At 42.1% G+C, this 24,706-nt stretch overlaps 1 protein-coding gene across 1 annotated transcript in view; it reads left to right on the top strand.

Moving 5' to 3' along the window:
- The window catches only part of LOC124162977 (transcriptional regulator ovo), a 32,277-nt gene that overhangs the window by 6,076 nt on the left and 1,495 nt on the right, over positions 1-24,706 (top strand). The window contains exons 2-5 of the mRNA XM_046539756.1: positions 19,163-21,693; positions 22,112-22,523; positions 23,323-23,447; positions 23,958-24,116. Coding sequence (XP_046395712.1) covers positions 19,163-21,693; positions 22,112-22,523; positions 23,323-23,447; positions 23,958-24,116 — 3,227 coding nt within the window. The remainder of the gene's footprint in view (positions 1-19,162; positions 21,694-22,111; positions 22,524-23,322; positions 23,448-23,957; positions 24,117-24,706) is intronic.

The raw sequence follows: 24,706 nt of genomic DNA, 5'->3' as shown, positions 1-24,706 counted from the left end.
AATTCTGCGTCTTCAAGCCTTTAAAATGAAGGAGTTCATTACACGCTTATTTCAGGAAGGCATAGTACCCTACCACTATATAACTTTTCGCCGTAAGCACACCCCTTCTCTCAACGACAACATAATTCATGTTTCAAGTAATTCACACATTGTACAGGGGATTTAAGCAGCTACATGGGTGCATAGCAGATGGGCCGTTTGTAATTGCGAGGATGGACAGCACTTTGAAGACACTCTCGGTGGATTCTACATGCTAGGCCTCCCCGGCCGGCGTACCGTGGGAACGTTTCTTTTCTTCCCGTGTTAAAGGGCTTTTTAATTGGAGCCAACGAACCATAAAAACGTATTTCCGCTAGACACTTTTTCTTTTTCGCTACATTTTCCTCCAAGCCCAGGGTTTCTCCTTGTTCATCGATAGGACGAAGTCTTTGGTATGTAATTCTTATCTAAATGCACAGAATTAATTGTAGGCGGTAAAAAAATATCTTGCGTAAAACCGCAACGTTATCCTTTTGAAAATTCGTAGCTTAAACCCGAGTCATTTTTGTCAGCACTTTTAGTTCACTCGCGTTAGACACACTTACGTAACGTTACGTACTTCATTTTTTTCCTCCTTACTTCCATGCCAATTTCAAAAAACTTGTCCCGCCGCAATACTCATGTCGTATTTCTTGCGTCGATTTTGGATGCGTCAGTTCCACTTATTTGGAACAATTTATTACAACATATCTATTTGCGAAGTCGAAATACAGTAATTTCTATCGCCAGTGTAAATATTCTTAAAGTGGAAAAAGATTTGAAAGACATTCTTTGCTGTCTTTGGTGGATAAAATGGGAAGGTAATATTACTGAACGTTGGCTTATGCTTTACTATCTTCTACACTATACTGTACTATAGGCATGATTATCTTCAGCCTCGAAACTTAGCCGAACATTGGAATTGCGAGGGATGTGCTCCACCCGGTAAGTTAGGGTACATAGTCCTTGCCTCGCCGTAATGATGTTCATTTTGGTTTTACCAATCTCTATTAACTGCAAGGACCGTAGCGATTAGCTTTCGCGTGAGTTCCTCAAAATACCATTTCCCATTAATATAGAGCCCTTGTTGCAGCGACCAGGACCCCCGAAAAAATAAGCGATTTTTCCCACGCACTTGCCAAATGCTAACCTACGAGAACACATTGAGGGAAATCCCATCAATTCACCGTGGGACTGGAGAGAGATACCCCCTACCGAAAACACACCCTCCAATCTGCACTTGGCGCAGGAGCAAGGAGGAAGACACCTGTCTGGGGTATCACTCATTGTGCAGAGGGGAGGGGAAATAAAATAAAGCGAAAAAGGCAGCGGTGTAAAGGTGGGGTTGAAACGCGCTGGAGCACAGACCGAGGGGAGGAAGATGAAAAAAAAAGCCAGCAGAGATGCCGTCATTGAAAGCAAGAAAATCCCTATAACCTCCCACTCCTTCAACCTCCGTTTCGCCCACACCACGGACCTGTCTTCCTAAGACGACACCCCCAACCCCTCACTCGATTGCCCGCTACGAATCCCCCCCCCCCCTTTTGAACCACTGGGGTACCCTTTCATAATCCAAGCTATGCAACCTTCGTGGTGACTCTCCTCCCCCTACTTTCCCGTTTCCCCTCCCCTCTTACCGCGAGGCTCAGTCAACCTCCCTCTAATTCTCCCCTCCCCCACCACCGTCCGTTCCACCTGTGAGCATAAACCTGCCCAAGGCTATTCTGCCTCTCTCTCCTTCTCACACACAATACACCCTCCGTGGAGTCGACCGGTGGTCTGTATACCCTCGCCGGCGTACCAGTGCTGGCTGGTGTGTGTGTTGCAAGGGCAGGTAGTAGGCAGCCGGTGGAAAAGAAGGCATTAAACTTCGTCCCTTTCCCCTCGTCTTTTCAAGGGAAAGTTCCCTCTTCTCTAGACCCTCGATCGTTGCAGTGTGAGTTGTTATGAGGACGCCAGACATAAACCTTTATCTCTTCCACCACCTTTCCTTTTGACCATTCTTTCATATTTCCCACTACTCGCCACCTTAGCTACCTGTAAGCTTGTAGCCCTATAATAATCGCAAGGGTGAGTGACTCTTTTCCCCCGGTCGACGGGGGTTCAGGCGCCGGGGCAGAGATTTCAACGCCCGTTTCGTTCCCAGCCATTAGAGGTTAGCATTTTTAAGCATAAGATTCGCGGTTTACCATCCGGTTCTTTCGTTGACGGTGGTAAGTGCAACTGGCATGCCTTCCTCGATAGTTTGGCACACAAAAGCACATGCTGAGTCTTCTTGCTGGTCCAGAATGTCTCATTTCTCCTCCAGTTACCGCTATATTTAACAGGTGTGTCCTGCCATTGCCTCAGTTGCAATTTTATTGCTTTACTGTGACCCGAACGTTGAAGTTAGCGTGGCAACTGTAACTTCTCAGAGGAACTCTCCATTTTTGCGGAAAGCAAGCGAAATCAATTGATTTTTCGCTCCGGTTTATATACCGGGCACATGTCCAGCTGCCGGTGTGTAAAATACCACTATTTTAGCTCGAGTTATCATGCGTATGTAACGCACCCAGGGAACAATAGGCACTGCAAGTGTAAGATAGCAGTGTTAGCTTTAGGGTGTAAGTGGTCGAGCCAAATCGAAGAATTTGCAAAACAACTCATGAGAGAGTGTCAATAATTGTTCATGCAGTGCACCTTGAGGGAACATTTTATTCAACTTTAAACCCTTAATTCAGGGTAACCAGAGGCTCTGAATTCTGCTGTTTGGTAAGTGAAGCGGGTTATCTATCTCATTCGATGCTTTATCCACTTGAGGACGAGCGAGAGCCTCTCTCAGCTGCCGTCTTTCACGCTCACGCCATCTCTTAGTGAATCATTGAACTATCCCGCACAGCTCACCTGGCCCGAGCGCGCTGTTGAGGGAATAGGCTCTCCACACATGTAGTTTTCCCAGCGGCTCGGAAATTTAAAGGGTAATGACGAATTAAACAAAGGGAATTGGCAAACTGTAATTTTTTGTGACAATACGAACGGTTTATCGTCAGACCATTTAAAAAATCCGTTAGTGTTCTTGATGATTATGGAAAAGAGCAATGGTTAGAAAAAAGTAAGCTGCTGTTAAACAATTTGGAGGCTGCCGGTTATAAATGCCACAGTTCATTACAATGGCTTGGTTAGATAAACTTGAACACAGAGAAGTCGGCTCCGGTAAAAACCTACTCCCGATTCCATCAGTTACATTACGGGGATATATATCATTTCCGTTTTTGAGCATGGCCAGCGTCAGTTTGTTGGTTGCTAAGTTTATGTTAAATCATCTACATCTACGAGGTACCGTGCAAGTCACCACCAGAAAACGAAAAGTTAGTGTAGTAGTTATGACTTGCAAATAAACACATACAGATAGCTAGTATTGAAAAACGTAGTTAGATATTAACATTATCAACTGTACATGGAGAGCCTATTTAGCCTAGTCTGAGTAAATCTATCCTAGAGCTTAACTATCCCTAGTTGTACGCGGAAAAAAAATCTTAAATCCATCCAATGTGTTAGCTTCCATAGATATTTATGTATCATAAAGTTACTGATTATATAGAGACAGGGGCGCAGCTAGGAATTGAGGCTGGCGGGGTTTAGGTGCAACTAATACCGGGGTGTGTGGGGGGTATGGAATACCCACCAGGATAAGCGACAGTTGCGAGATTAATAATTATAATTTGCGGAATTGTAAGATAAATGGTGAGTTTTACGGCTTTCTGAGGGATATTTTATTAATACATACACTATTTTATTAGTAATATCAATCCAATTAAGTAAAACAAAGGGGATAAAGCATGGAGAGAACCAAGCAATAATGTGAGAAAACCTAATTTCATTGGTAGGAACGATCATCGGTTCAAAATTAAATGCCGGGCGCAGAGGACTAATGTTAAAACAAATTTCCTACCTCAATAAAACAATTGTAGATTGGAACAGTTTGCCTGCAGATTTATTTGAGCCCTCTCTTGGTAATGCAAAAATATTTAAGAAAAAGCTGAAAAAAGTGACAATTTTTTAGAAATTTTAATAGATTTTTTATAATTTGCACACTGTCTAGTTTACATGTGGCTTTGTGGATATTTTATGTTTTCTTTTTTGGATGTGCACGTTACCGCTAGGCCAGTTGCCAAATTGTATCTGATCACAATAATAATAAATGCATTAAACTTAAAATTTCTCTGAGCTCTGGGGGGGTGTTATCCCCCAAAACCCCCCTTCGTTGTGCCACTGCAAAGAGGAGGTGGGCATCTGACATCAGGAAGGAGGTGGATGACGAAAGCGCCGGTAGAAAAGACCGCCCAAACGGTATCCAATATTCAAAAGGATTAAGCATGCTTGGGAATGTGACGGAGGTCGGACATTTACATGTCAGGGCTGAGCGAGTTCGGGAACCGTTGGGGGAGAGGTCTAAGCGTACGGTGGGCGTGTTGAAGGGGGAGAGTCTATCGGCACAAGTGAAGGAGGGGGGCTGAAGTGAGCGGAATGATAATAATGATTTACTTACTCCCAACATTTTGATTGTGCAGGTGATAATGATATAGGAGAGGGAGCTTTAGGTGGTCTCCAAAGTAATTAGAGTACCATCAAATAACAAAAATTTATGCCAAACAAATAATAAAGAAAATATTACATTGATGTTATGAGGAAATAATATCAAAATAAATTTTCAATCATTTCTCGAGATAAAATCCAGTATTTTGGCAATTCTTTACATTTTATTTGAGGATATAATTTGTCTAATTCCAGCGAGCAGTATATTAAATATCTTTGGCCCCATGTAAAGAAAGCAACGTTTACATAAAGTTAATATTGGTATGTTTGTTAGCATGATTGACTCAATCCTTAAATTATATTTACATTTATCTGATACACTCGGCATACTGCCACTCCTGGTATAGCAAGACTTTAAATAAATACTAATGCCTTGGTGGCAACAATTTGAGGGCCACGGACAACGGAAATTATAGAATGGTAGTGCGGTGTATATCAGGAGGAAGTGTGGGCGAGGAAAGGGGGTTGAAGGGAAAAAACAGGGCATATGGCGTGGGGTGAGGTTTCGGCCTCCTGCCACCCCTCCTACGCCATGCCTCTAACTGTATCGTGCGTTTCTCGAAAGTGAAAGTCTCCGCTCTCCACAAGTTGACTTTGAAGCGATTAACCTTGCTCTTGAACTACTTAAAACAATTGGTTACCTGTCCGATTACTTTTCCTCGCGCCCCGATAAAAACGTTCACACACAGTTCTTTCCCGCTCCCGATTTTGACCGGAAATATTTCGATACCTTCACTGCAAAATCACTCAGCGATCGTCCACCGAACCATATCCGCTCATCTAGTAGCCTTAGTAGTACCAGATGAGCGGATTTGATTCGGTGAGCGATTGCTGAGCGTTTGTGCAGTGGAGGTATCGATTTTGAGTGCATCCATTGGTGAAGGTATGCATACGAGGGTATCGGGATGCTGTGGTGCCAAGATTTTGGCTTCCCAGAGGATTGAACATAAACAGGCATAACTTAATATACTGTGTTCTCCTCAGTTAAATAATACTTGCTTACTAAAGTCACCCGTATCCGTCCTGAAAATGCAATCATCTTCCTGATCATCACACGTACATTTAAAATAAAGTGAATTACTAGAAAACCATATTTACGAGGAATGATTATTTAAAAAAGAAACTATGGCGTAGAATTTCCAAGCTAGGCTCAAGAGAAAATGATCATTCTCAAATTATGGCAATCGATGCGAATGGTTATTTTTAAATGACAAACCGTCAAAGTATAATAATTTGTCACCGCCATTTAGAAGAAATGTAAGCGAAATAACGAATTAGTACCGAATGGGAAGCGCGCGGAAGATAAATGTGATTAAAATTTGTGAAGCATTATTATGTCAAGTATTATTCGTAAAATGTATAAGGTTTGGTGGAGAAAATTAGCAGCCATTAGGAGTAAGTTATGAGTGAAAGGATCTTCGGAATAACTTATCGAGGGGGATAATTGAGGAACATAAAATACAATGGAAGGCTGCGCGTTTCGTCAAAAACTGCTACGGGCGTACAGACAGCGTTACCCATATGTTAAACGAATTAGGCTGGGACCCATTGGAGACTCGGAGGCTGCGCGCTAGGCTTTGATTGCTTGAACAATTGAGAATGGATATCTTTAAGAGCGACACAGAGAACATAATATTAGAGCCACACTATATTTCCAGGTCCGATAGAAGCGATAAATTAAGAGAGATGTTTTGCCGAACGGATAGATATGGGAATTCGTTTTTCCCCCGAACCATAAAGGACTTCAATAAACGCTAGTACCAACCTCGTTAGAGTACTTAATTTTTTTTTCTTTTAGCTGTAAACGGCTGGTGTCCTAACAACCCCTGCCAGACGCCTTTTAGGCGGCTTTCGGGGTATTATATAGATGTAGGTGAACATCTAGCCCAGTCGCGATGAAGTAATTAGTAGAGGAGAAATGATAGTTTCTTTTAGGAGCGTACGAAACGGATGGACGAGAAAATACCGTCGTAATTTGAAATAAAAAAAGTTGTCTTAGTGGTATTTGAAAGTTTCCTCTAAGCAACATGCCCACAGTTCAATGGCGGATTGATGCACTAATGATAAATGAGATAACAGATCGAGGCTGGGGCTCCCCGTACATTTCATTCTACATCGTTGCGACGGTCATTTTTTTCGTTTCTTCCCCCCTATCTCCCCCCAGATATAATATATTCGTATTTAATTTCCTCCTCTTCCTCCAGCTGAGCTTCTTGGAAACAGGTGTTACGAAGGATGGAATGGGATAGATGGCAAGAAGTTGGAACGATGTAGGCGACCGATTAGAAAAACCACGTGAAAATGATTATATAATTACCTTATATTAAGCCACTGCATAGAATTCTTCCTCCATAAAATCCAGCGGCTCTGCAGTTGTCGGAGAAAACACGCTGCATTGGAGCACATTACGTTAATAGACTCTCCGGAGGCTGAATGCTGAAGACGATAGACCAATAGTTCTGCTGTTATATTTTTCCAATTAATAGAAGTTATAGGAAAATCTACTGGAGTTTTTTTGCATTAATATTCCTCAGCTAATTTTTTTCCCTTAAGAAACATGAAATTAAGGGATAGTCGAACGATTTAACGGGCATCGTAGTTTTTTTTACCTCCCGGCTAGAAAGGTGTCCAGGGGCAATTTTAAAATGGAATAGCTAATCCAAGGCGAAATTTTTCAATCGTTACATAATTCATTTAATGGGCATTTACATCCAAGCTATCGTCGCGGCGCAGCAGGATGGAGAGAAAATTTATTGGTGGGCAGAATTTATATTACATGAAGAAATGCGAAGCTAACTGAAGTTATTATAAACTATTTAGAGCCAATAAAATACAGTTCGTGTGATTAAATCATGTGTGTTCCTTAATTTAAAATGCCTTTCACACTCACTCAGCAAAAAATTCTCTAGCCTTTGCGACAGTTCAGCGTAGACAAGGGTGTACGGGATTAGGACAATTTCTCATTACTTCAATGATCCGTTCGACAGGCTAATTACTACCTGCGAGAGGTTGAACTGCTGTATTAAGGCAGTCTTAAAGACAGATGCCAGCTATTTATCATTGGAGTTTAATAGTTCATCGGTCATAAACTCTGAAGAATTTATAAATATTTTTTTGTGTTGTTTTTATGATACCAGCATTACATTTGGTAAGAGATGTATAAATGCTGGTTGACCAAACATGAGCTCATATCGCCTTCATGGCTGTCAACTTGTTCAACCCAGAAATCATAGGAAAATAATTTTGAGCAATGTCAGTTTAGGAAGTAATTTGAGGAATAGGTTGGCTGCGTGTAAAATAAACGGAATAACGTTGAGTTGATAATATATACCAAAACAATTGTTTTGGCCGGCCTCGGAGGAGTCGGGGTTTCTCGCCTGTCAAATAAGAGGCCGGGAGTTCGAGTCTCGCCTGAGTAGGTTACCCCTAATCAGGGAATAGATGTTCGTGTGCGTTCAATTGTTATCTCATTGAAAAAAAATCCCAATGTATAAGGCCGATATAGTGCTGTTCGCGGTGTACGGTAAATTGGAAAATGATAAAGCATCATATTTTTTAGTTACGTCGATGAGATAACGTCTGCAAATTGGTTTAACGGATATTTTCCTTCATGTTAAGCGGTTTTCATTATAATCTTAGAAGAGAAACGCCCGATAAATATTAGTCTCTTCCCCGTTACGATTTAAGTCATTTCTGTGAGGTAAAGAAGTGTGACCAGAATCATGATAACGATTGAACTGTGAAAATAGAGGTGAACTAATATTTGATGACGACGGTGTTTTCCTAACGGAAAACAACAGTCAAAATCTGTGGACATCCAAACATATTTATCTCAAGCAAACCAATGACAATCCTGAATCCCACCTGGGTGATATTGACATAACGCAGTTGGAAAACATTCAGTCTAAATAAAACTGGAATGGAAAAAAATCTATCTTCTGCTCATCAATATTACTCCAGCATTCTAATTTATAGGATAAACGCAAGAAATATCGCAGAACTAATAATACTTATTGTATAATGGAGAAATAATAATTTTCTCTGATTCTAACCGGGAAATATAACTGATGACTTCAGGCTTTACTTTGTAAAACCTCTCCACATTAGAGATAAAGGAATAAAACTTTGTAAGGCACACTATTATATTAATATAATTGTGCCCATATTCATATAATAGTGAACCTTACGTTTTATTCCTTTATTTCCTAACCGGGAAAGATAACGCTCAGTTTTCGTTTTTACCCCACTAGATGTACACTAGTTGCGAATATGGTGGGTCCTCCAAATATTTCTTATGATAAACTTTATGTAACCAGACAGAGCTTACTGATATTTCATTGCTTTGTTCCAATGCAAAATTTAAGTAAAGTTTTAGTATATATCTTTCTTAATTAGATACTATTCGTGGCTATGATTGAGGGCTTGATACGTTTTCTTGATAAGAGGTCATAATATCTCATGACGTGAAATACATTGAAATCCTATTGTGAGCAGCCCCGTACAGTAGACGCACACTAGTTGCGGATATGGTGGGTCTTCTGGATACTTCACATTAATAACTTCATATAGATTGACAGAGTTTACTGATATTTTTTTCCAATACAGAGTCAAAGTGTACGGGTAAAAGAATAGACAGATGCATCGCAAAAAAAATTCCTCTCAGAAACATGAGCATGAGTGAGTCAACTGAAGTGTAACGGGTCACTGAACACGCATTCGTTCTCGCCACAAAAAATGCTGGTGCTTTTAGCTCGGTAATATCTTTCTTGTATAGGACAATAATAGTTTTTATATGACAAAGCATACATTACTGAGACGAATAAAGTAATATTCAAATAAATATAATAGATAAATATAAAATAAAATATATATAATATATAACGTAATATTTAATAAAGTAAAGAAAATCTGATTTCAAATTAATTGTGAACACTGAACTACATTTTATTTTTTGAAAGGAACTCATTACTGGGTATTTTGGTATGGATATATTAAATGAACCCTTCGAACTAATATAAGTAATTCCCCTTAGGACATTATCATTTCTTGGATTTTCGAGCTCAGGCTTATTATTTAAATTTTAAAAGGCATTTTCCTGAGTAGGTGCATACAAGGAACTTTAGATGGCCGTGTTCCCTTCCCATTAAATGTCTACCAAATAGAACGAAGGTCGAAGTCTCTCCTATGCCACCCTTCAGCTATAAACATATGCCTTCGTATTTATTAGTCCCAAAGGCAATCCAGAGAAACCAGAGCCACCGTTTGTCAAGGCTGAATAGCTGCGCCTCTTGATTACAAAATATCCCCCTCTCTCTAGGCATCTGAGAGGCATAAAATTTTATATCCTCACAAAGCCATTCGGAAAAAGTTTCCTATGTTCCCTCCCCGCCCTGAAAAATCTCCTACACTTCACCTTCAGAGAATCTCGGGCAAGAAAGAGGAGAAAGGGTGGGATAAGGAAGTGAGGCAGACTAGAAGCTGAATTCCTCTCTGGAACTGAAGTAGAGATGGCTGCGGTAACGGCCAGTCTAGACCGTCTCACCACTACTGACCATCGCTTTTTCCTACTCCTTTTTTCCTCTCTACGTCCATCCCTTTCGAGAGAAAGAGAGCCCTCTTATCTTACTCAGCAACCGCAGACGGAACGTAATTTTGGTTGTCCAGGCGCAAGGGGTTGCTTTAGTCCCGGCGTACCGTCTTCGCATTGCTCAAGAACCTCTCATCCAGCCCAAAAGGCAAAAATTTCCCATTTTCCCTCCAATTTGAAGAGGAAACGAGCGGTAGAGATGGAGAATAACGACTAGAGGGGGGGGGGGAGGGAATAGCTAGAATTACGGTTTTTGAAAGGAAAAAAATCACCGTCTGTTGAGAGGCACGAAATGAAGATTTTTTTTTTCTAAAAAAGAAAATTCTCGTGAGTTATATGGTGAACATCTTACCGTCGGTGGAATTTTTCTAGCAAGAGGCCAAATCATAGCGGGAACCTAGGAACCAGCAGGTCACAAGCGATCAGAAATACCACTGAATCTTCCATAAATCGTCGAATTTTTTAAACGACCATGGCGATAAGCTTTGAAACTTTTTTCGTCGTTAGCTGCATTTGCAGTAGGAAGAGATCGTAACAATGTTCACATTTCTGAAGATGATCTTATAGTATAAATTTCTATCTCCTTTTCGTGCGGAATAGTCATGGTGAGATGATATAAAGAAATGTTCTGAAGCCTAGATCATACAAATAACGGCAGCAATAGGCATATTCCTTCTTAGAGAGAAGTCTCTCAAAAACTTAACTATGTAATTTCGTAGATGTATTTTCCTATGGTAGGTAGGCAATCAGGCTAGCAAGGTGAATTATCGAGAAAATTCCATTCCATTAACCTAATTTATTATAAAAATATCCAAAAGTATGAGGGGTTATTCCTTACTATTTTTTGTTCAAAGTTTACCGAGCTCTCATGTTTCACATTTATTCCATTGACCCTAAAAGAATGTTCCCAGTGAGTTTCTCACTATCCGACACGTGTAATTCGTACAGATTTCACGGCTAAAAATAATTCAGCCCGGGTCAATGAAGGATGTAACCCGGCACGCTAATGTTGCATATCAAAAGGCGTGCTCGGGGAATTGCGTCACCTGAATGATCAAAGAATCACCCAGCGGAAAGCCGACCCTTCCGACGCATAATGGAATATTTAATAGAATCAGCAGGTCCGAATTACAGACGGCATTTAGACGACGCCGGTGATGATGACAAAAACAGAAAGGGAGCGGGCACAAGGGATACGAGAAAAAAAATGAAGGTGGTGTCCCGCTCCGCTCTCCCCTGCAAGTGTAACATTAATGCAGTCCGAGAGAAAGTTATTGAATAATCCTTTGCACTGTAGTGATACCCGATCCGCTATAGGAAGCAGGTTGAAGAAGAAGAGGTTCCCCTCCTCCTCCTTTAGCGGGAATAAGGGGGGAGGAGTTATGTCGAGAGAGTGGAGGGCAGTAGGGGTAATAGGGAGGTGAGCCCACGGTTGTGCGTGGCGCGGGGCGGAGAGGAATGCAGGTGCCTCGTGGTATGGGAGAAGACGCCGGCCGCCATCTTGAAGACTCAAGGTGACCCATCCCAGAATGCCCCTCGGGCGAAATCCAACCGGTTCTCGCGTCCCCCTACCTCTCCATCTTCCCTCACTCCACCTTATCCATTCTCCCCACTTCCTCACACTCTCTTAACTCCTTCACGAACTCCTATCTCATCCCAGAAGTCCCTTAATGTGTCCCGTCCGTTCTTTCTTCTCTCCTTTCTCCATTTCCTCTCCAACATTAATATCCTCTTCCGCCCTCCGGTCATTCCTGTTTCTTCTCTTTCCCTTTGATTTTTTTCCCCCACTTTTCTTCTTCTGCATTAACGAAGTGCCGCGCAATCTTCTCATGCCTCGTCGTGCCTTTTGATTTCCTTTTGCGTGTCGGTCTTGACGCGGTGGTAATGGATTGATGGATACAACAGCGTGTAACGCGGAACCCAGGCGTTTTAAAGGACATTTCCGTTCACAAACAGTGATAACTTATTTCATGTAATGAAAAATAAATCGTCATACACGTAGTGCTTTGGGGGTTTTATACAACTCGCATATCCTCCAGGACCATGAGACTCATGCTGCACGCACACCCCATTCAAAATAGCCGTAAAGAAAATATTTTTTTGGGCTTGTTAGAATATATTTGAAAAATGAAAGGTAGGTCAATTTTGGATAAAAATACTAAATAACTAATTCCTTATACCAATTGATATGAGGGATTACTTCTTATCATAAATATATATCATTTAGTGGATGCAATGGAAAGGAATTTTCACGGAAAATCATCTTGCTGTACTGATGGCCAGCCAGAAAATCTGAATACACCTCTATGGCATTATGCAGTTAATTTTTTTAAAGTTAGGTATATTAATAGACAAATGATTCTACTATTAAATGGTGGGTGATTTATTTCTTAATTGATACACTGACGTAACATCAGCCTATGAAAAGTAACACCCAATAAATCTGAGAAACATCTGAGAACGTCTAAGCAAACGCTTCTTTTGAGCAGAGCTCAAGGGTCGGTGACCTCACTCATTTTTTTACCTGAAGCATAACCACAAAGTGGCGAGCAATCATGTGAGGCTGTGGATATTTGGGAAAAAGACGAAATCGACACGTCTAAATGCTAAGTAAGTGGTAACATCCGGATCCATAAACAGCAGTGGGCGTGACCAGTTCAGTTCCGAGGTTGGCCCCTCCGGCCAGACCTGGGCGTCAAACGATGAAATTGAATAATAAATTAATACCTTTGAGGTCCACCAACTACTACTTGTTCGCAATAATGATTGCGAAATAATCTTAACCCATTTGGTTACTTTCATCAGAAGATATATGCTAAAATAATTATTTTATTTTTTTTCGATTAATTAGGCACTAATAAACCCAACAATCTATCTGTTTTCAAAATTTCATTTTCGGAAATAGATACTTTATCCTGGCGATTGTCGCGAAAGGACTATTTACATCAAGTTAGCAATTCGATATTTGAGTACATAATGCCGTATTTTTTTCTTTTTCTTTCCTTTTGAATTACTTGCTTATTGAATACAAATTCTAAGTAGGAAAGATTACTTTAATCCATCCAGCAAGCAAGCCTAGATCCTACGAATCTGCACCGTTTGCTAGTTTTTCAGGTTTGGCATTAGGATTTTTATACTGATGGAATTTTGGCTGTTCGTGTGCGCTTGCGAGCGACCCTATGGTTTACCACCGTCTGCATAGTTGTTTTCTTAAAACTGAGATATTATTGTCAGCCCAAAACTTTGTAATAAATACCAAAGCGACGTTATTAATTTCCAAGAGAACGTATCACGAGGAACACTCTTTTTGCTTATTCCTGCTGTTCTCACCTTAGCCACGTAGCATGTCGTTCCTCCGGCACTGTTGAGTACGTCACACGCGCGCGAGCAGAACTGGAAATCAACAGGGTTGAAATCCATTCACCATATCCGGGGGGCACTTTCATGCTTATTTCAAGGACACGAACGGCCATTTGCGGTCCAACGCTATATCGTACATCTCCCCACGGTGCAAGCCCATGGTGTGTGCCATTGTCGCAAGCCCTCTGTGACGTGGGTTGAATGACCGGCCACGTAAGTGTCATATGGGATAATCAGGCACTGCATAATCTATGCCGCCTGTATTCAATGATCAAGGGGACGGTAACGGAAAAAAACACGCGGTTGGCTAAGCGCGTTTGGTTTCGTAAAATTCCTAAAAATACAGTCGGATACCGGATTAATTGATTTTTACAAGTAGAGGCACGATCAACTCACTGCGGTCTTTCGTCATTTGTGTGTCATTTCCGTGAATTTATTTTTTATGAAATGGGGAAATATTTTTGAAGGCATCGGGCAGCATATATTCTTTGCACTCGATGAAAAGCCCATTAGCATTACTTAAGAAAATTGATATTGCAGTAATTTCGTATCGTCAAATCGCTGAAGTTTATTATTGAATGAAATTCATATCTAACTAGGGCATTGGTTTCCCTGCATAATCAAGCGTTCTATGTCTCATTGCTCGCGTGCAGTAACCTCTTGATCGGCAGGTCTCCAGAATGCTCGTGTGGCGCCAGTGAAATACGGGCGTTGAAGTCTCTGGCCGATGCATTCTTCTTTGGCCTTAACTGTACTCACGTGGCCTCAACAATCGAAGGCCAGTCGGTATTGGCCGTCTAGCCAACCAATTCGCCCTTCATCGTACTGGGAACAAATGGCTGTAACTAGCCGTGGAACGGTACATTTTAATAATAGCAGCGAATGTTACGTGTCTACTTGCCAATATAAAATCCGGCCAATTGAGGATTCCAATACGCTCTTCAGCCTCCTCAGATTTTTTTTCAAGGAAACAAATTGCTGTTTTGAAAGTATTCTTCGTTTTATTAAATTATTAGTTACGTCCCAGGAGTATGCATCATTATTTTACTGTAAATATTATTTTTGTTAGCGAATTCTGATACATTATTTTTACAAGATAAACAGAGCCTTGGTGAAGCTCCATTTTGTAACACAGATATAAGGACGCATAAGTTGAAGAATACATAATGCAAATAGGTTAGAACTGATCATGATCGTAAATTCAAATGCATCTTCCTATTTCTATCGTAGGTGTCACGCAACGCCTACTTCGTTAAACCTTACGTAATAAATTACTAACTGTACGTGAAAGGGATGAAGAACGAAACCGGGACTTTCTAATACGATCATTAATCATTTACCCTTGATTTTTCAGTGATACCCATTTTCTAAATAGAGAATGAGTAAGGAGTACCTTGGAGTACTATAATCTGCTTATCTTTGCACAAAAGATACCAATATGTAAATTGCCAATTCGTCAAAATTTTCAAGATATCACATTTCCACCAATAGCTAAACGGTATCCAGAACTCAATGCGTATTTCAATTTTTTTAAATATCTTTTTATCCTAATATACTGTCTGTTAATCGGCTTGAGAAGTCGTGGTTTCATTAGCGAAATGAAAAATTAAGTCATATTTTTTAGTTCAACTACGACTTGTATTAGAAAGGAGTTAAGAAAATGGTGCGCCGTTCAGTAAAAGCAAAATAGAAATAAAAAGTAACTCTTTCCATCCATTCTAGCAGGTGAACGTGGATCGTTGATCCATGGCCATTGGGAAGTTGCCATCGCGGGGATAGGTTTCGCAACGCAAGACGAGATTGAAGCCTTCACTCACGTGTGTCGGCGACTTGAGTTCCATGATGAGACGATGGTTGAATTTGTGCCCTTGTACTACCTAGTATGGTAGATAAATAACTTCCTTTGTAGTTACGGGGAATCCAAAGCAAAGGAAAACCATTCATTGGGGAAACTAGAAATAGTATATAGACATGAATTGTAAAAATAGTCATTCAAGACGCTAGAGTCACAATGTTTTGGGGCACATCTCCTCAAAATAAAAAGTACTTATCTTGATCAAAATTAAACACAAAAAAATTAATGGAATAAGTAGCCGATAAGGTCACCGAAAATAGGATATGAAAATCTGCTGCGGGTGATTATGACAGACGATATTTTTAAAGCGTAGGTAGGCTACACAGTAGGTACGCGGACATCCCTGAGTTATCGTGCACAGCTATAGTGCGGAGTTGAGGGTCAACTTTTCTCGGAATTTCTCGGAAAGCCCTGCTCATTTGAGTCTTGAGTGGGATTTACTGAAATATTCTAAATTTCCACCACCATATTTGCTGAATTCCGACACGAACTAGGTCCGGAGCGATTAGGTAACGAGTAACGAGCTTAGGAACTCTGACGCACATAATATCGCATGAGTTGAGTAACTTGTCAACTGAAAAGGGCGGTGACGGCAAAGACACCTCGAGGCACCCAGAACATTTCCTTATGACGGAATTCCCCATCTAAGAGAAAATTTCAGAACCTACTTCGGTTCATTTAGACCATCTACATTTACATAATACCCTGCGAGCCTCCTCTAGGGTTTTCGGCAGGGGGTGATCTATCACCAGCAAGCAAGAGGAATGCCACATTCACACCGCACGGACATAAAAATGTTACGCATATTAACAAATTGTACCTCCACATTCGTTTAAAGGCAAAACATGCCAAGCACTCATTAAAGCAATCTGCCAATAAAGACAGAAAACGAAGAAAATGCTATTAAAACACTAAGAAAATTCACAAACATGCATTAACGAATACATAAGTTAGGACGCTAAACTGCAAGTCAACTAACCAATTTGCAAGTTCTAACGCTGCCGCTATAGACACTCCAAATCGGCTTTATGCCCTTGAGTGGTTGGAATTCTCATGTTGCAATTCAGGGAAATTCCATCCTTTGGACATGGAGGGCCACGAACGTCTTCTTCCTGCCTTTCCCCTACCCGTCAAGCTCTACCCTCATTCACGGCCCAGGATCAACGTCCTCCGTCGCCCCCGAAACACACCATTTCCTCCTCTTCCCACTCCTACAACGGCCTCCGCTTCCTTCCGTCTCCTCATCCTTTCTTCTCCCCTTCTCGGACACTCTTGCGTCCAGCTGCGAACCAAAAGGGTTCGAGGGCCAACTGAGAACTTTGTTCGGGTGCCGCCCGCGGCCCTTTTTCGGAAGAGAGGCCAACGCATTTCCTCCTAGCCCTTCCTTTTATCCCCACCCACACAAAGACAACTCAACGCCCACGCCCTTTCTATCCTAGATCGTGGTTTGCGAGCAAACAACCCGAGGTCCCTTTTCCTACTACTCGAGTGCATTTCGGTTGCACGTTCAGTCGTAATACTACATCGGTTGTGGCATTGAAGATTTCTCGGGTCGCACACCGGGTAAGGTCCTCCATATCTCCTTCCGACGTTTCGATGTGCAACTTGCCCATCGTCCTCAAGGATTCATGAATTGGTTTTGGTGAATCCCTGAGCATGATGGGCGAGTTGCTAATCGAAACGTCGATAGGAAATATGGAGGAAATTACCCGGTGTGAGACCCGATAAACCTCCACTGCTATTGTTCGCCGGGAAAAACCGAAACACTACGGTTATATTTACCATTCTATCTGGCAATGTGCTGAGAGGAAGGTAATACCCACGCTGCTAAAACTATCTTCTTTGGACAGGCTTTACAAGAAATCAAGCTGTACAATTAATTGATAGTTTATATGCAGAGTTGCTAACACGTGGCTACATTCATTTATAACGAAGTATATTGATTGATAATGGCTGCAGTATACTTTTCCGACTAGATAATTGAAGTTACTCGTAAATATCACAAAAAATTCGATTGATATCCGTGAGAAAATTGTGCCACACAGAGAACGGATTCTATATCAGAGCCCTTGAGAAAAACTTCCGCTGGTGGATAACGTTTACAGTTCAATTTCCAGGCAGGATGGATGTACGACGTCGATCAAAAGACAACTGGGCATCAGTTTGTCCGTTTATACCAAAGGAGAATGTTACGGCATCGGGAGTGCATCAAGGAAACATTACAAGTATCGAGACTAGTTGCTTATCTCGCCTTCATCGACTTTCTCACGAGCCGAAGCATAAGAGGTCAAGGGGATGTTGCGGAAATGACTTAGTAGGAAAATCCCGAACAAATGTAGGTAGGCGCCGGAGGGAGGGAAATGGCACATGTTCGCTCGTCAAAGTTGGAGCCTTGAAATGCGTCCAATCCTTTCGCTGCCATGGAGTTGACCACCTCGCCCCCTTACTTCCCTCCTATCCAGCGAGTGAGGCCTCCGCCACGACTCCGTTTTCCGCAAAGGATTGAAAGGAATCGCCCACTGCCTGTCATCCCTTCCTGGAAAATGGATGAGCCCTCAAGACTACCATCCCACTCCCAAATGGTCCCTCAGCCTCTTTTCACCTGTATTTACCATCCGTGAAAGGTACCGAAGTGGTGGGCCTCCGTCGCTGAGTCTTCGTCGGTGACCGTACGTCAAATTTCACACCCCCGGGTTTCCCACGACCATTTCCGCATTTTGAGGGGAAAACACGAAAAATGGGAGCAAACTTCATAAAAGAGGGCCTTTATTCCTCTTTAACCCTTTTCTTTGGTTTGGTTCGTTCCCTCAGAATCATGGAGCATCGCGACTTGGGATGAAGAAGGGTCAAAACACTCCTGAGAACCCATATTGGTTTTCGTGAAAACGAATGTGAGCGACCTGAGGTAACGTTTCCCACGCCTTGTCGTTGTAGCCACGCAACGAGCAGATGTTCTAACGATAGAATCTATTTAAGAAAAAAGGACAGAACTGTGGTTTTTGTAATTTGTCATTATATTGAAAATTCTCACGGTAAGGTCTCCAATGACTCGTCGAACTGCGGATAAAGTTTGTAGAATGAAAATAGGGAGTCGTTGAGACCATAAGTGCATTAACAGAAAATGATGGGGTGATAGTCCTTCTCATCCTCATCCTTCCCTGTTCATGTACATTGGAAATATTGTCACATTGCATCCTGAATACACCCCATCATATGATAGGAGAAAACATGAAGATTTAATCAAAATAATGTTGATTCATTTTAATGGACAATTTAGTTCGCCAAAATGAACCAATGCAGCCTTAACTTGGAAAACATTTGTCCATTTAATCACCGTGGAAGCTTTTGTACCAATACAAAATATTATCTGTTTACCCATTCTTTGATCAAAAGAGAATAATTGTTACGGCCGTATCATATTGATATATCCCCTCCAGATACCTCAATGAATCTGTATCATACTGAGATAATGTTAATGTCACAGACACAGAAAAAGTATGTATGTATTAGCTGTAGTATATGATAATTATGGACACTTAACCTCTCCATGAAAATCCAGTGCATTGGTTATTACTGAGACAGAACATGGAGTTGATACTGACTGAATTTTTGAGAAAAGAAGCATTTATCATTCCTTAATGACTGGATTTTAATGCTTAGAAATATATCTCATCCATTTCGGCATGACATCAAAATATTTTTTAAGCAATATCAAAACGAAACACAAAGTTCATGCCTTTAAAATATCTCCTTTCTCTCTATTGCAGAACGCAGGAAAGAGCGTGACCCCTTAACTCCTGAGGGTAGCAAAGGTAATTCTGGTGGCACCTCAGAGAGCTCAAAGGGAAGTAAGCCCTCTACGGATACTCTGCCACGTCGCTTCATCTCTTCCATTCTTGGCGGGGATGTGCCCTATGCAGGACACAGGCTGGGCATACAGACCACAACAGGAACGATCCTCACTCGTGCTGCAAGGAAGGAGTACTCTCCATCGATTCCCCCCGTGGCCACTCCACCTGCTCCAGTGGGAATACCTCCTCCAGCCACTCCTGCAACCGTCAAGCCCCCGCCATCTCCCTCACCCCCTCCGCAACCAATCAAAGAAGAGAAGGATGCATCCAAAACAAGGCCACCTTCTCAGCCAGGACTCCCTCCATCACCAACCCCACAGCCAAGATGCCAGCAGGTTTCAGTCATTCAGAGGACCCCAGCAGCATCGATGGTGGTCAAGGAGACTGTGAAGCCACAGCCCACTCCGACACCTCCAAGACCCAAATCTCCGAGGACTCCATCCTCCCCAGCTCCCTCTCCACAGCTTCCTAAGATGATGGCTCCAGTGCAGGATGCTCCGATTGACTATCACGTGCCTAAGAGAGGAGAGAACAAAGGCATTGATGAGAGGATGGGAGGAGGCATCAAAGAGCCAAGGCGACTGAAAGGATCAGCCATGGCAACCACAATACTTGCAGCCACTATCACGTCTTCTAGTGGTGGAGGCGGCGGAGGGAGCAGGAGCAGGAACAGTGGTGGTGGAGGTGGTGGTGGAGGCGGCGGTGGAGGAGGAGGCAGTGGAGGGGGTGGCGGTGGTGGAGGCAGTGGACACAATTCTTCGGCATCTATGTCCTCGCATTCGTATGGTGGCGGAGGTGGTGGCAGTGGTGGGGGGACTGCCGGGGGCGGTGGAGGTGGTGGTGGAGGCATGATGGGTGGGGGTGGGGGTGGTGGGGGAGGCAGTGGTAGTGGTGGTGGCAATGGGGGAGGTGGAGGCAGACCGAACTATGGGCCCAGCAGCCCGCCAACAGGGTCGCTCCCTCCATTTTACGAATCACTCAAGAGTGGTTATCTAGGCTTGCCCGTTCCAATGGAATGTGATGGTGGGGTGCTTCAGGGTGCGGTTGGACAAGGTGGTGGTGGGTATGATGGGGGACCAAAACAGTATCAACTGTTGCAGAACGTTTGTGCATCATATGGAATTAATTTCTATGATGGAGAAGATGGTGCTTACGGAGTGATAGGTGGAACTAAGATGCCACCGGATCCCCGACTTGAGCCTCCTGGCTCCCCTCCCAGCTATGAAACACATCACCACCTTCAGGGGCATCAGTCTCACTCTGTCCAGCAACGGTTGCTCCTACCATCTTCACCAGCTTCAACTACATCACCATCCTCAGCATCCTCCACAGATCCCCTTCCACCTATGCACTTGCTAGGGGGTGCCATGGGACACAACGGAGTTGTAAGTAACCTCAGCTATTTGAGTATGAATCAACAAAGGTACAATGGTGATGCTGGACGCTTCTTACCTGGAGGTGATGATGACGAAGAGGAAGACCCGCTGATGGAAATCTCAGGTAGTGATGGTCTTCCATTCTCAGCAACCTTAACTTTTTCCTCTCCGGCTGAGAGTGCTATCCTCTTGGATTCACTGTCTTCTGCAGATGCCGAGCTCTTCTTGCAGAGGCTTCCAGGGGACGAACCAACATCATCGGTTGGCTCCGGTGCTCCAGATGGCAACGGTAATAATGGTGGGCAAGGTGAGAATGGAAATGGAATGGGTGGACAGGGATCTATGGCACCAGTTGAGCCCAGCGTACAGCCCTTCCCAGAGCACCAGACGCAATCATCACCAACCATTTCACCTCCAAATCGCTGTTTTGACACGTCGAGATCATACGCAGCACCATCACATTTCACTAAAGGAGTTCTGTTCCAGCAAGAGCATCACCACTCCAGCAATGACCCACATTTCCAGCAACAGCTGCACAAGGAGAGACCTGAACTGTCCCTTCACATCTCACAATCCCCATCTCCTTTGGGCAATGTTCAGCAGCATGAGGCTACCTCTCCCCTTCAGCAGATCCAGCAGCCAACCCAGCAGATGCAGCAGCTTCAGATTCAAGTCCAAATGCAGCAGTATCAGCAGTTACAGCAGGAGATTTCTGCAAGCAGAGCTAGTGGTAGTGTGGGGGAAATGTCTCCTGGAGTTGGTGAACTCTCTCCCCATGTACCACAGGTGCATCAACAACTTCAACATCAGCAACACCAAATGGCTGCCCATCAAGCCAATCTCATGTCACCAGGAGGCCTCTCCCCATTCGACCTCACTCCTTCCTCCTTGGATTCTCCCCCAATGTCCCTTCCTTCCTCTCCCGATGATGCCAATGCCTCGTCAGTGGTATCTTCCTCATCTTCTGGTAACAACGGAACTGTACCAACTGGGGCATCAACTCCTGGACTTGATGCTGATGGAGGAAATGTACCCTCACTACAAGTTCGAGTTTCCATCCTTCAGCAAAGGGTAGGTACAACTTCCCTATAGATTAACTTTTTCGTTTCTCAATGAACAAGACCAATGATACTTGTGCTTAACTATCATAATATAACTACAAAAAATGAGACAATAAATTGTGAAATAACTGGAAAGTAACAGATTTTAAACCTATAAAGGTAAAAATACATGAGAGACTATGTTTAACACCAAATGTGTATTGATTCATCTTAATCATTATGTTATCATTAAAAATGAACCAATGTGTGTAATAATGGAATCATGGACTTAGCTGTATATTCTGTTCCAATCCTTCAATTTTTTTTTATATGGGGGAAATGGTTCATGACAATACTCTCATGCAAGGTCTTCCCTCTTTTGTCAATTATGTGGCAGTAGGCACTGTGGATTTTGTCTTATTGTGTTTTCTTCTATTCTTCATCAATAGCTTGGCCTCCCTGGAGATGCTCCAATTGAATTCGTCAATGGTGGACATGGCATCAAGAACCCGCTTGCAGCAAACCAAGATCCCACAACAGAGACAACGACGTCTTCCTGCTCATCCTCATCTGCTCAAGCTTCATCTTTGAGCAACGACTGCATTGCATCCCCCATGACCCCAACATCTATTTCAAGGCCCCCTTCTACTACTCCCACCCAAATTTCATCCCAGACTGGAGCCTCTGAGGAAGACCCATCCAAGTTCGTCTGCCGTATTTGCTCCAAGGCTTTTGGCCTTCAGCGTTTGTTGAACCGACACATGAAGTGCCACAGTGATGTCAAGCGCTACTTGTGTACGTTCTGTGGCAAAGGATTCAATGACACCTTTGACCTGAAGAGGCATACACGCACACACACAGGTAAGAAATCGGTTGCATGTATTTGCTACTCCATTTAATTCATGAAATATTTTTCATTTAAGAATTTATTTCCACATGGCCACAATTTGTTTGTAATTATGGGGTGAGCAGGGATGGTTTTGGAAAACATTAGTTGGCCCTGTCTAGAAGCATGGTGGGAGGGCATCATCACTCTTTGCCAATAGTTCAGCTGACCTATATAGTTTGGTATTTCCTTGACTAAGGGAAAATGAACAAAGAACTCTATCTCTGAATGCTGTTTATGTCTCCCTTCAAAGGCTTTGAGAAGGGGCTGACCTCTAAAACCATCTCGGGGAATAAGTGATTTTTGTTTGAAATGGCGGCTGTGTAGTACCTCAAGGTTCTCAGTATATTTTTGGCCTGGTTAAGTCTCAGATCCAAGAATATTGCCCTACCTCTTTTTATGACCAAGTAAGCGTACCAGTTATTGCTCACTTTTTTAAAGTATTGTTACATGTAGGTCCTTAGCTCCAAAATGGAAGTAATGTATCATAGTTTCATGATGACAAATAATATTTCTTCGAGCAAAATTATACAACACATTAAAATGCTAATGTAACCAGAGGCTGATCTATCAGGCCAAGGCATGTTTACGAAGAATGAAGCATGAGCCAAAGGGGTTGCAATTTTTACACCCTTCTACGAATACTATAATCTATAAGTTTTATGGATGAGAAAACAGCATGAACTATTTTGTTAAAATTTTTTCAAAAGAGTAAAGAAAATAAGAACCTAACTATGCTTTGGAAGCTATATGCTCAATTTGTTTATTTTTCAGGTGTACGCCCGTACAAATGCAATTTATGTGAGAAGTCATTCACGCAGAGATGTTCCCTGGAGTCTCACTGCTTGAAAGTACATGGAGTCCAACATCAATATGCATACAAAGAAAGACGTTCAAAGGTAAGCTAAGCCATATTTTAATTCATACATCTAATGAACTCTATGTGAAAGAATATGGATATCATTTCTTGGTATTTTCCTTCTCGTTAGTTCATTAAATAAAATATTCTCAGCTGTTAAAATGGTACAAAAATATCTGTGGCCATTTAAAAAAATGCCCATAAATTAATATTTTTTTACCTACAATGCATATAATAATTGACCTGCCTAGAATTTTTGCATTAGCATCTTCTCCAGACTTTTCCTATCTTTCAAACATGAAATAAGCTAATTGCAGGTCATAAATCAAGTCCTACTTTGTTTCCTGGAAAATGAAACCCTTTTAATGCATTTTCTGCCCTGAATGCCTAATAAAGCTGCATTTTATTCATAGAATTGAACTTCTGTGTTGGCTATGAAATTTAAATGTAAGCCATTAGTGTTCTCACTAGGCCTGCTTTTCTTTCTTGTTTGATGGATTGACTAACATTTTTGAAAACTGTACTAAGTTATTTTTTCTTCCCTGAACAGATGTACGTTTGTGAGGAATGTGGCCACACAACTGGGGAGCCAGAAGTTCATTACGTTCATCTGAAGGAGAATCATCCCTACAGCCCAGCACTCCTCAAGTTTTATGACAAACGCCATTTCAAGTTCACTAATAGCAACTTTGCCAACATGCTCCTACAGGTGTGAATCCATTGAATACCTAATAACTTAACTAGTTAAGTTGTATCTGACCTAACAGAATCCAGGATAAGATGTTATTGAAAAGCGTAAAAGTTGATTTTTAAAAGCCAAACATGCATGACTAAAATTTTAATTTTCAAGTACATTTCGATAAAAAATCTGAATTGTAGTCCAAATTCTCAAAATTTTCACTGAATTTTTTTGCTCACATACATGCACATTATCATTTGAGAATTTTCATGATTATTTCCCCATTCACGTTGACAACAGTTTTCATTCTTTTCATCCACGAGTTTAAAGTAACATTTTCTTGTATTACAATCAGATATTGGCTCGTAAATTGTCATAAAGTAAAAATCTCAGACATACATTAATGCAATCATTCTTTTGAATAGGTGTAAGCGCTGTGTCCACAAGATGAAAAACTTAGTTCTCGAACACAGCCCCTATTCTCCTAGATTCCTCATGCTGACAGCACAACTATCTCATCCGACTCTGGTGAAGGACAGGAAACCAGCTGAAATGTGATCTTTTTAGGGTCATTGTGTTCCAATTCTGAAGCAGTGGGTACATAGTGACTGAATACTCGC

This window comes from Ischnura elegans, chromosome 7 (assembly GCF_921293095.1).
Source record: "Ischnura elegans chromosome 7, ioIscEleg1.1, whole genome shotgun sequence".
In the NCBI taxonomy this organism is placed as follows: Eukaryota; Metazoa; Arthropoda; class Insecta; order Odonata; family Coenagrionidae; genus Ischnura; species Ischnura elegans.
Note: the sequence above shows the minus strand (reverse complement) of the source record. Positions and strands in the feature narration are given on the sequence as shown.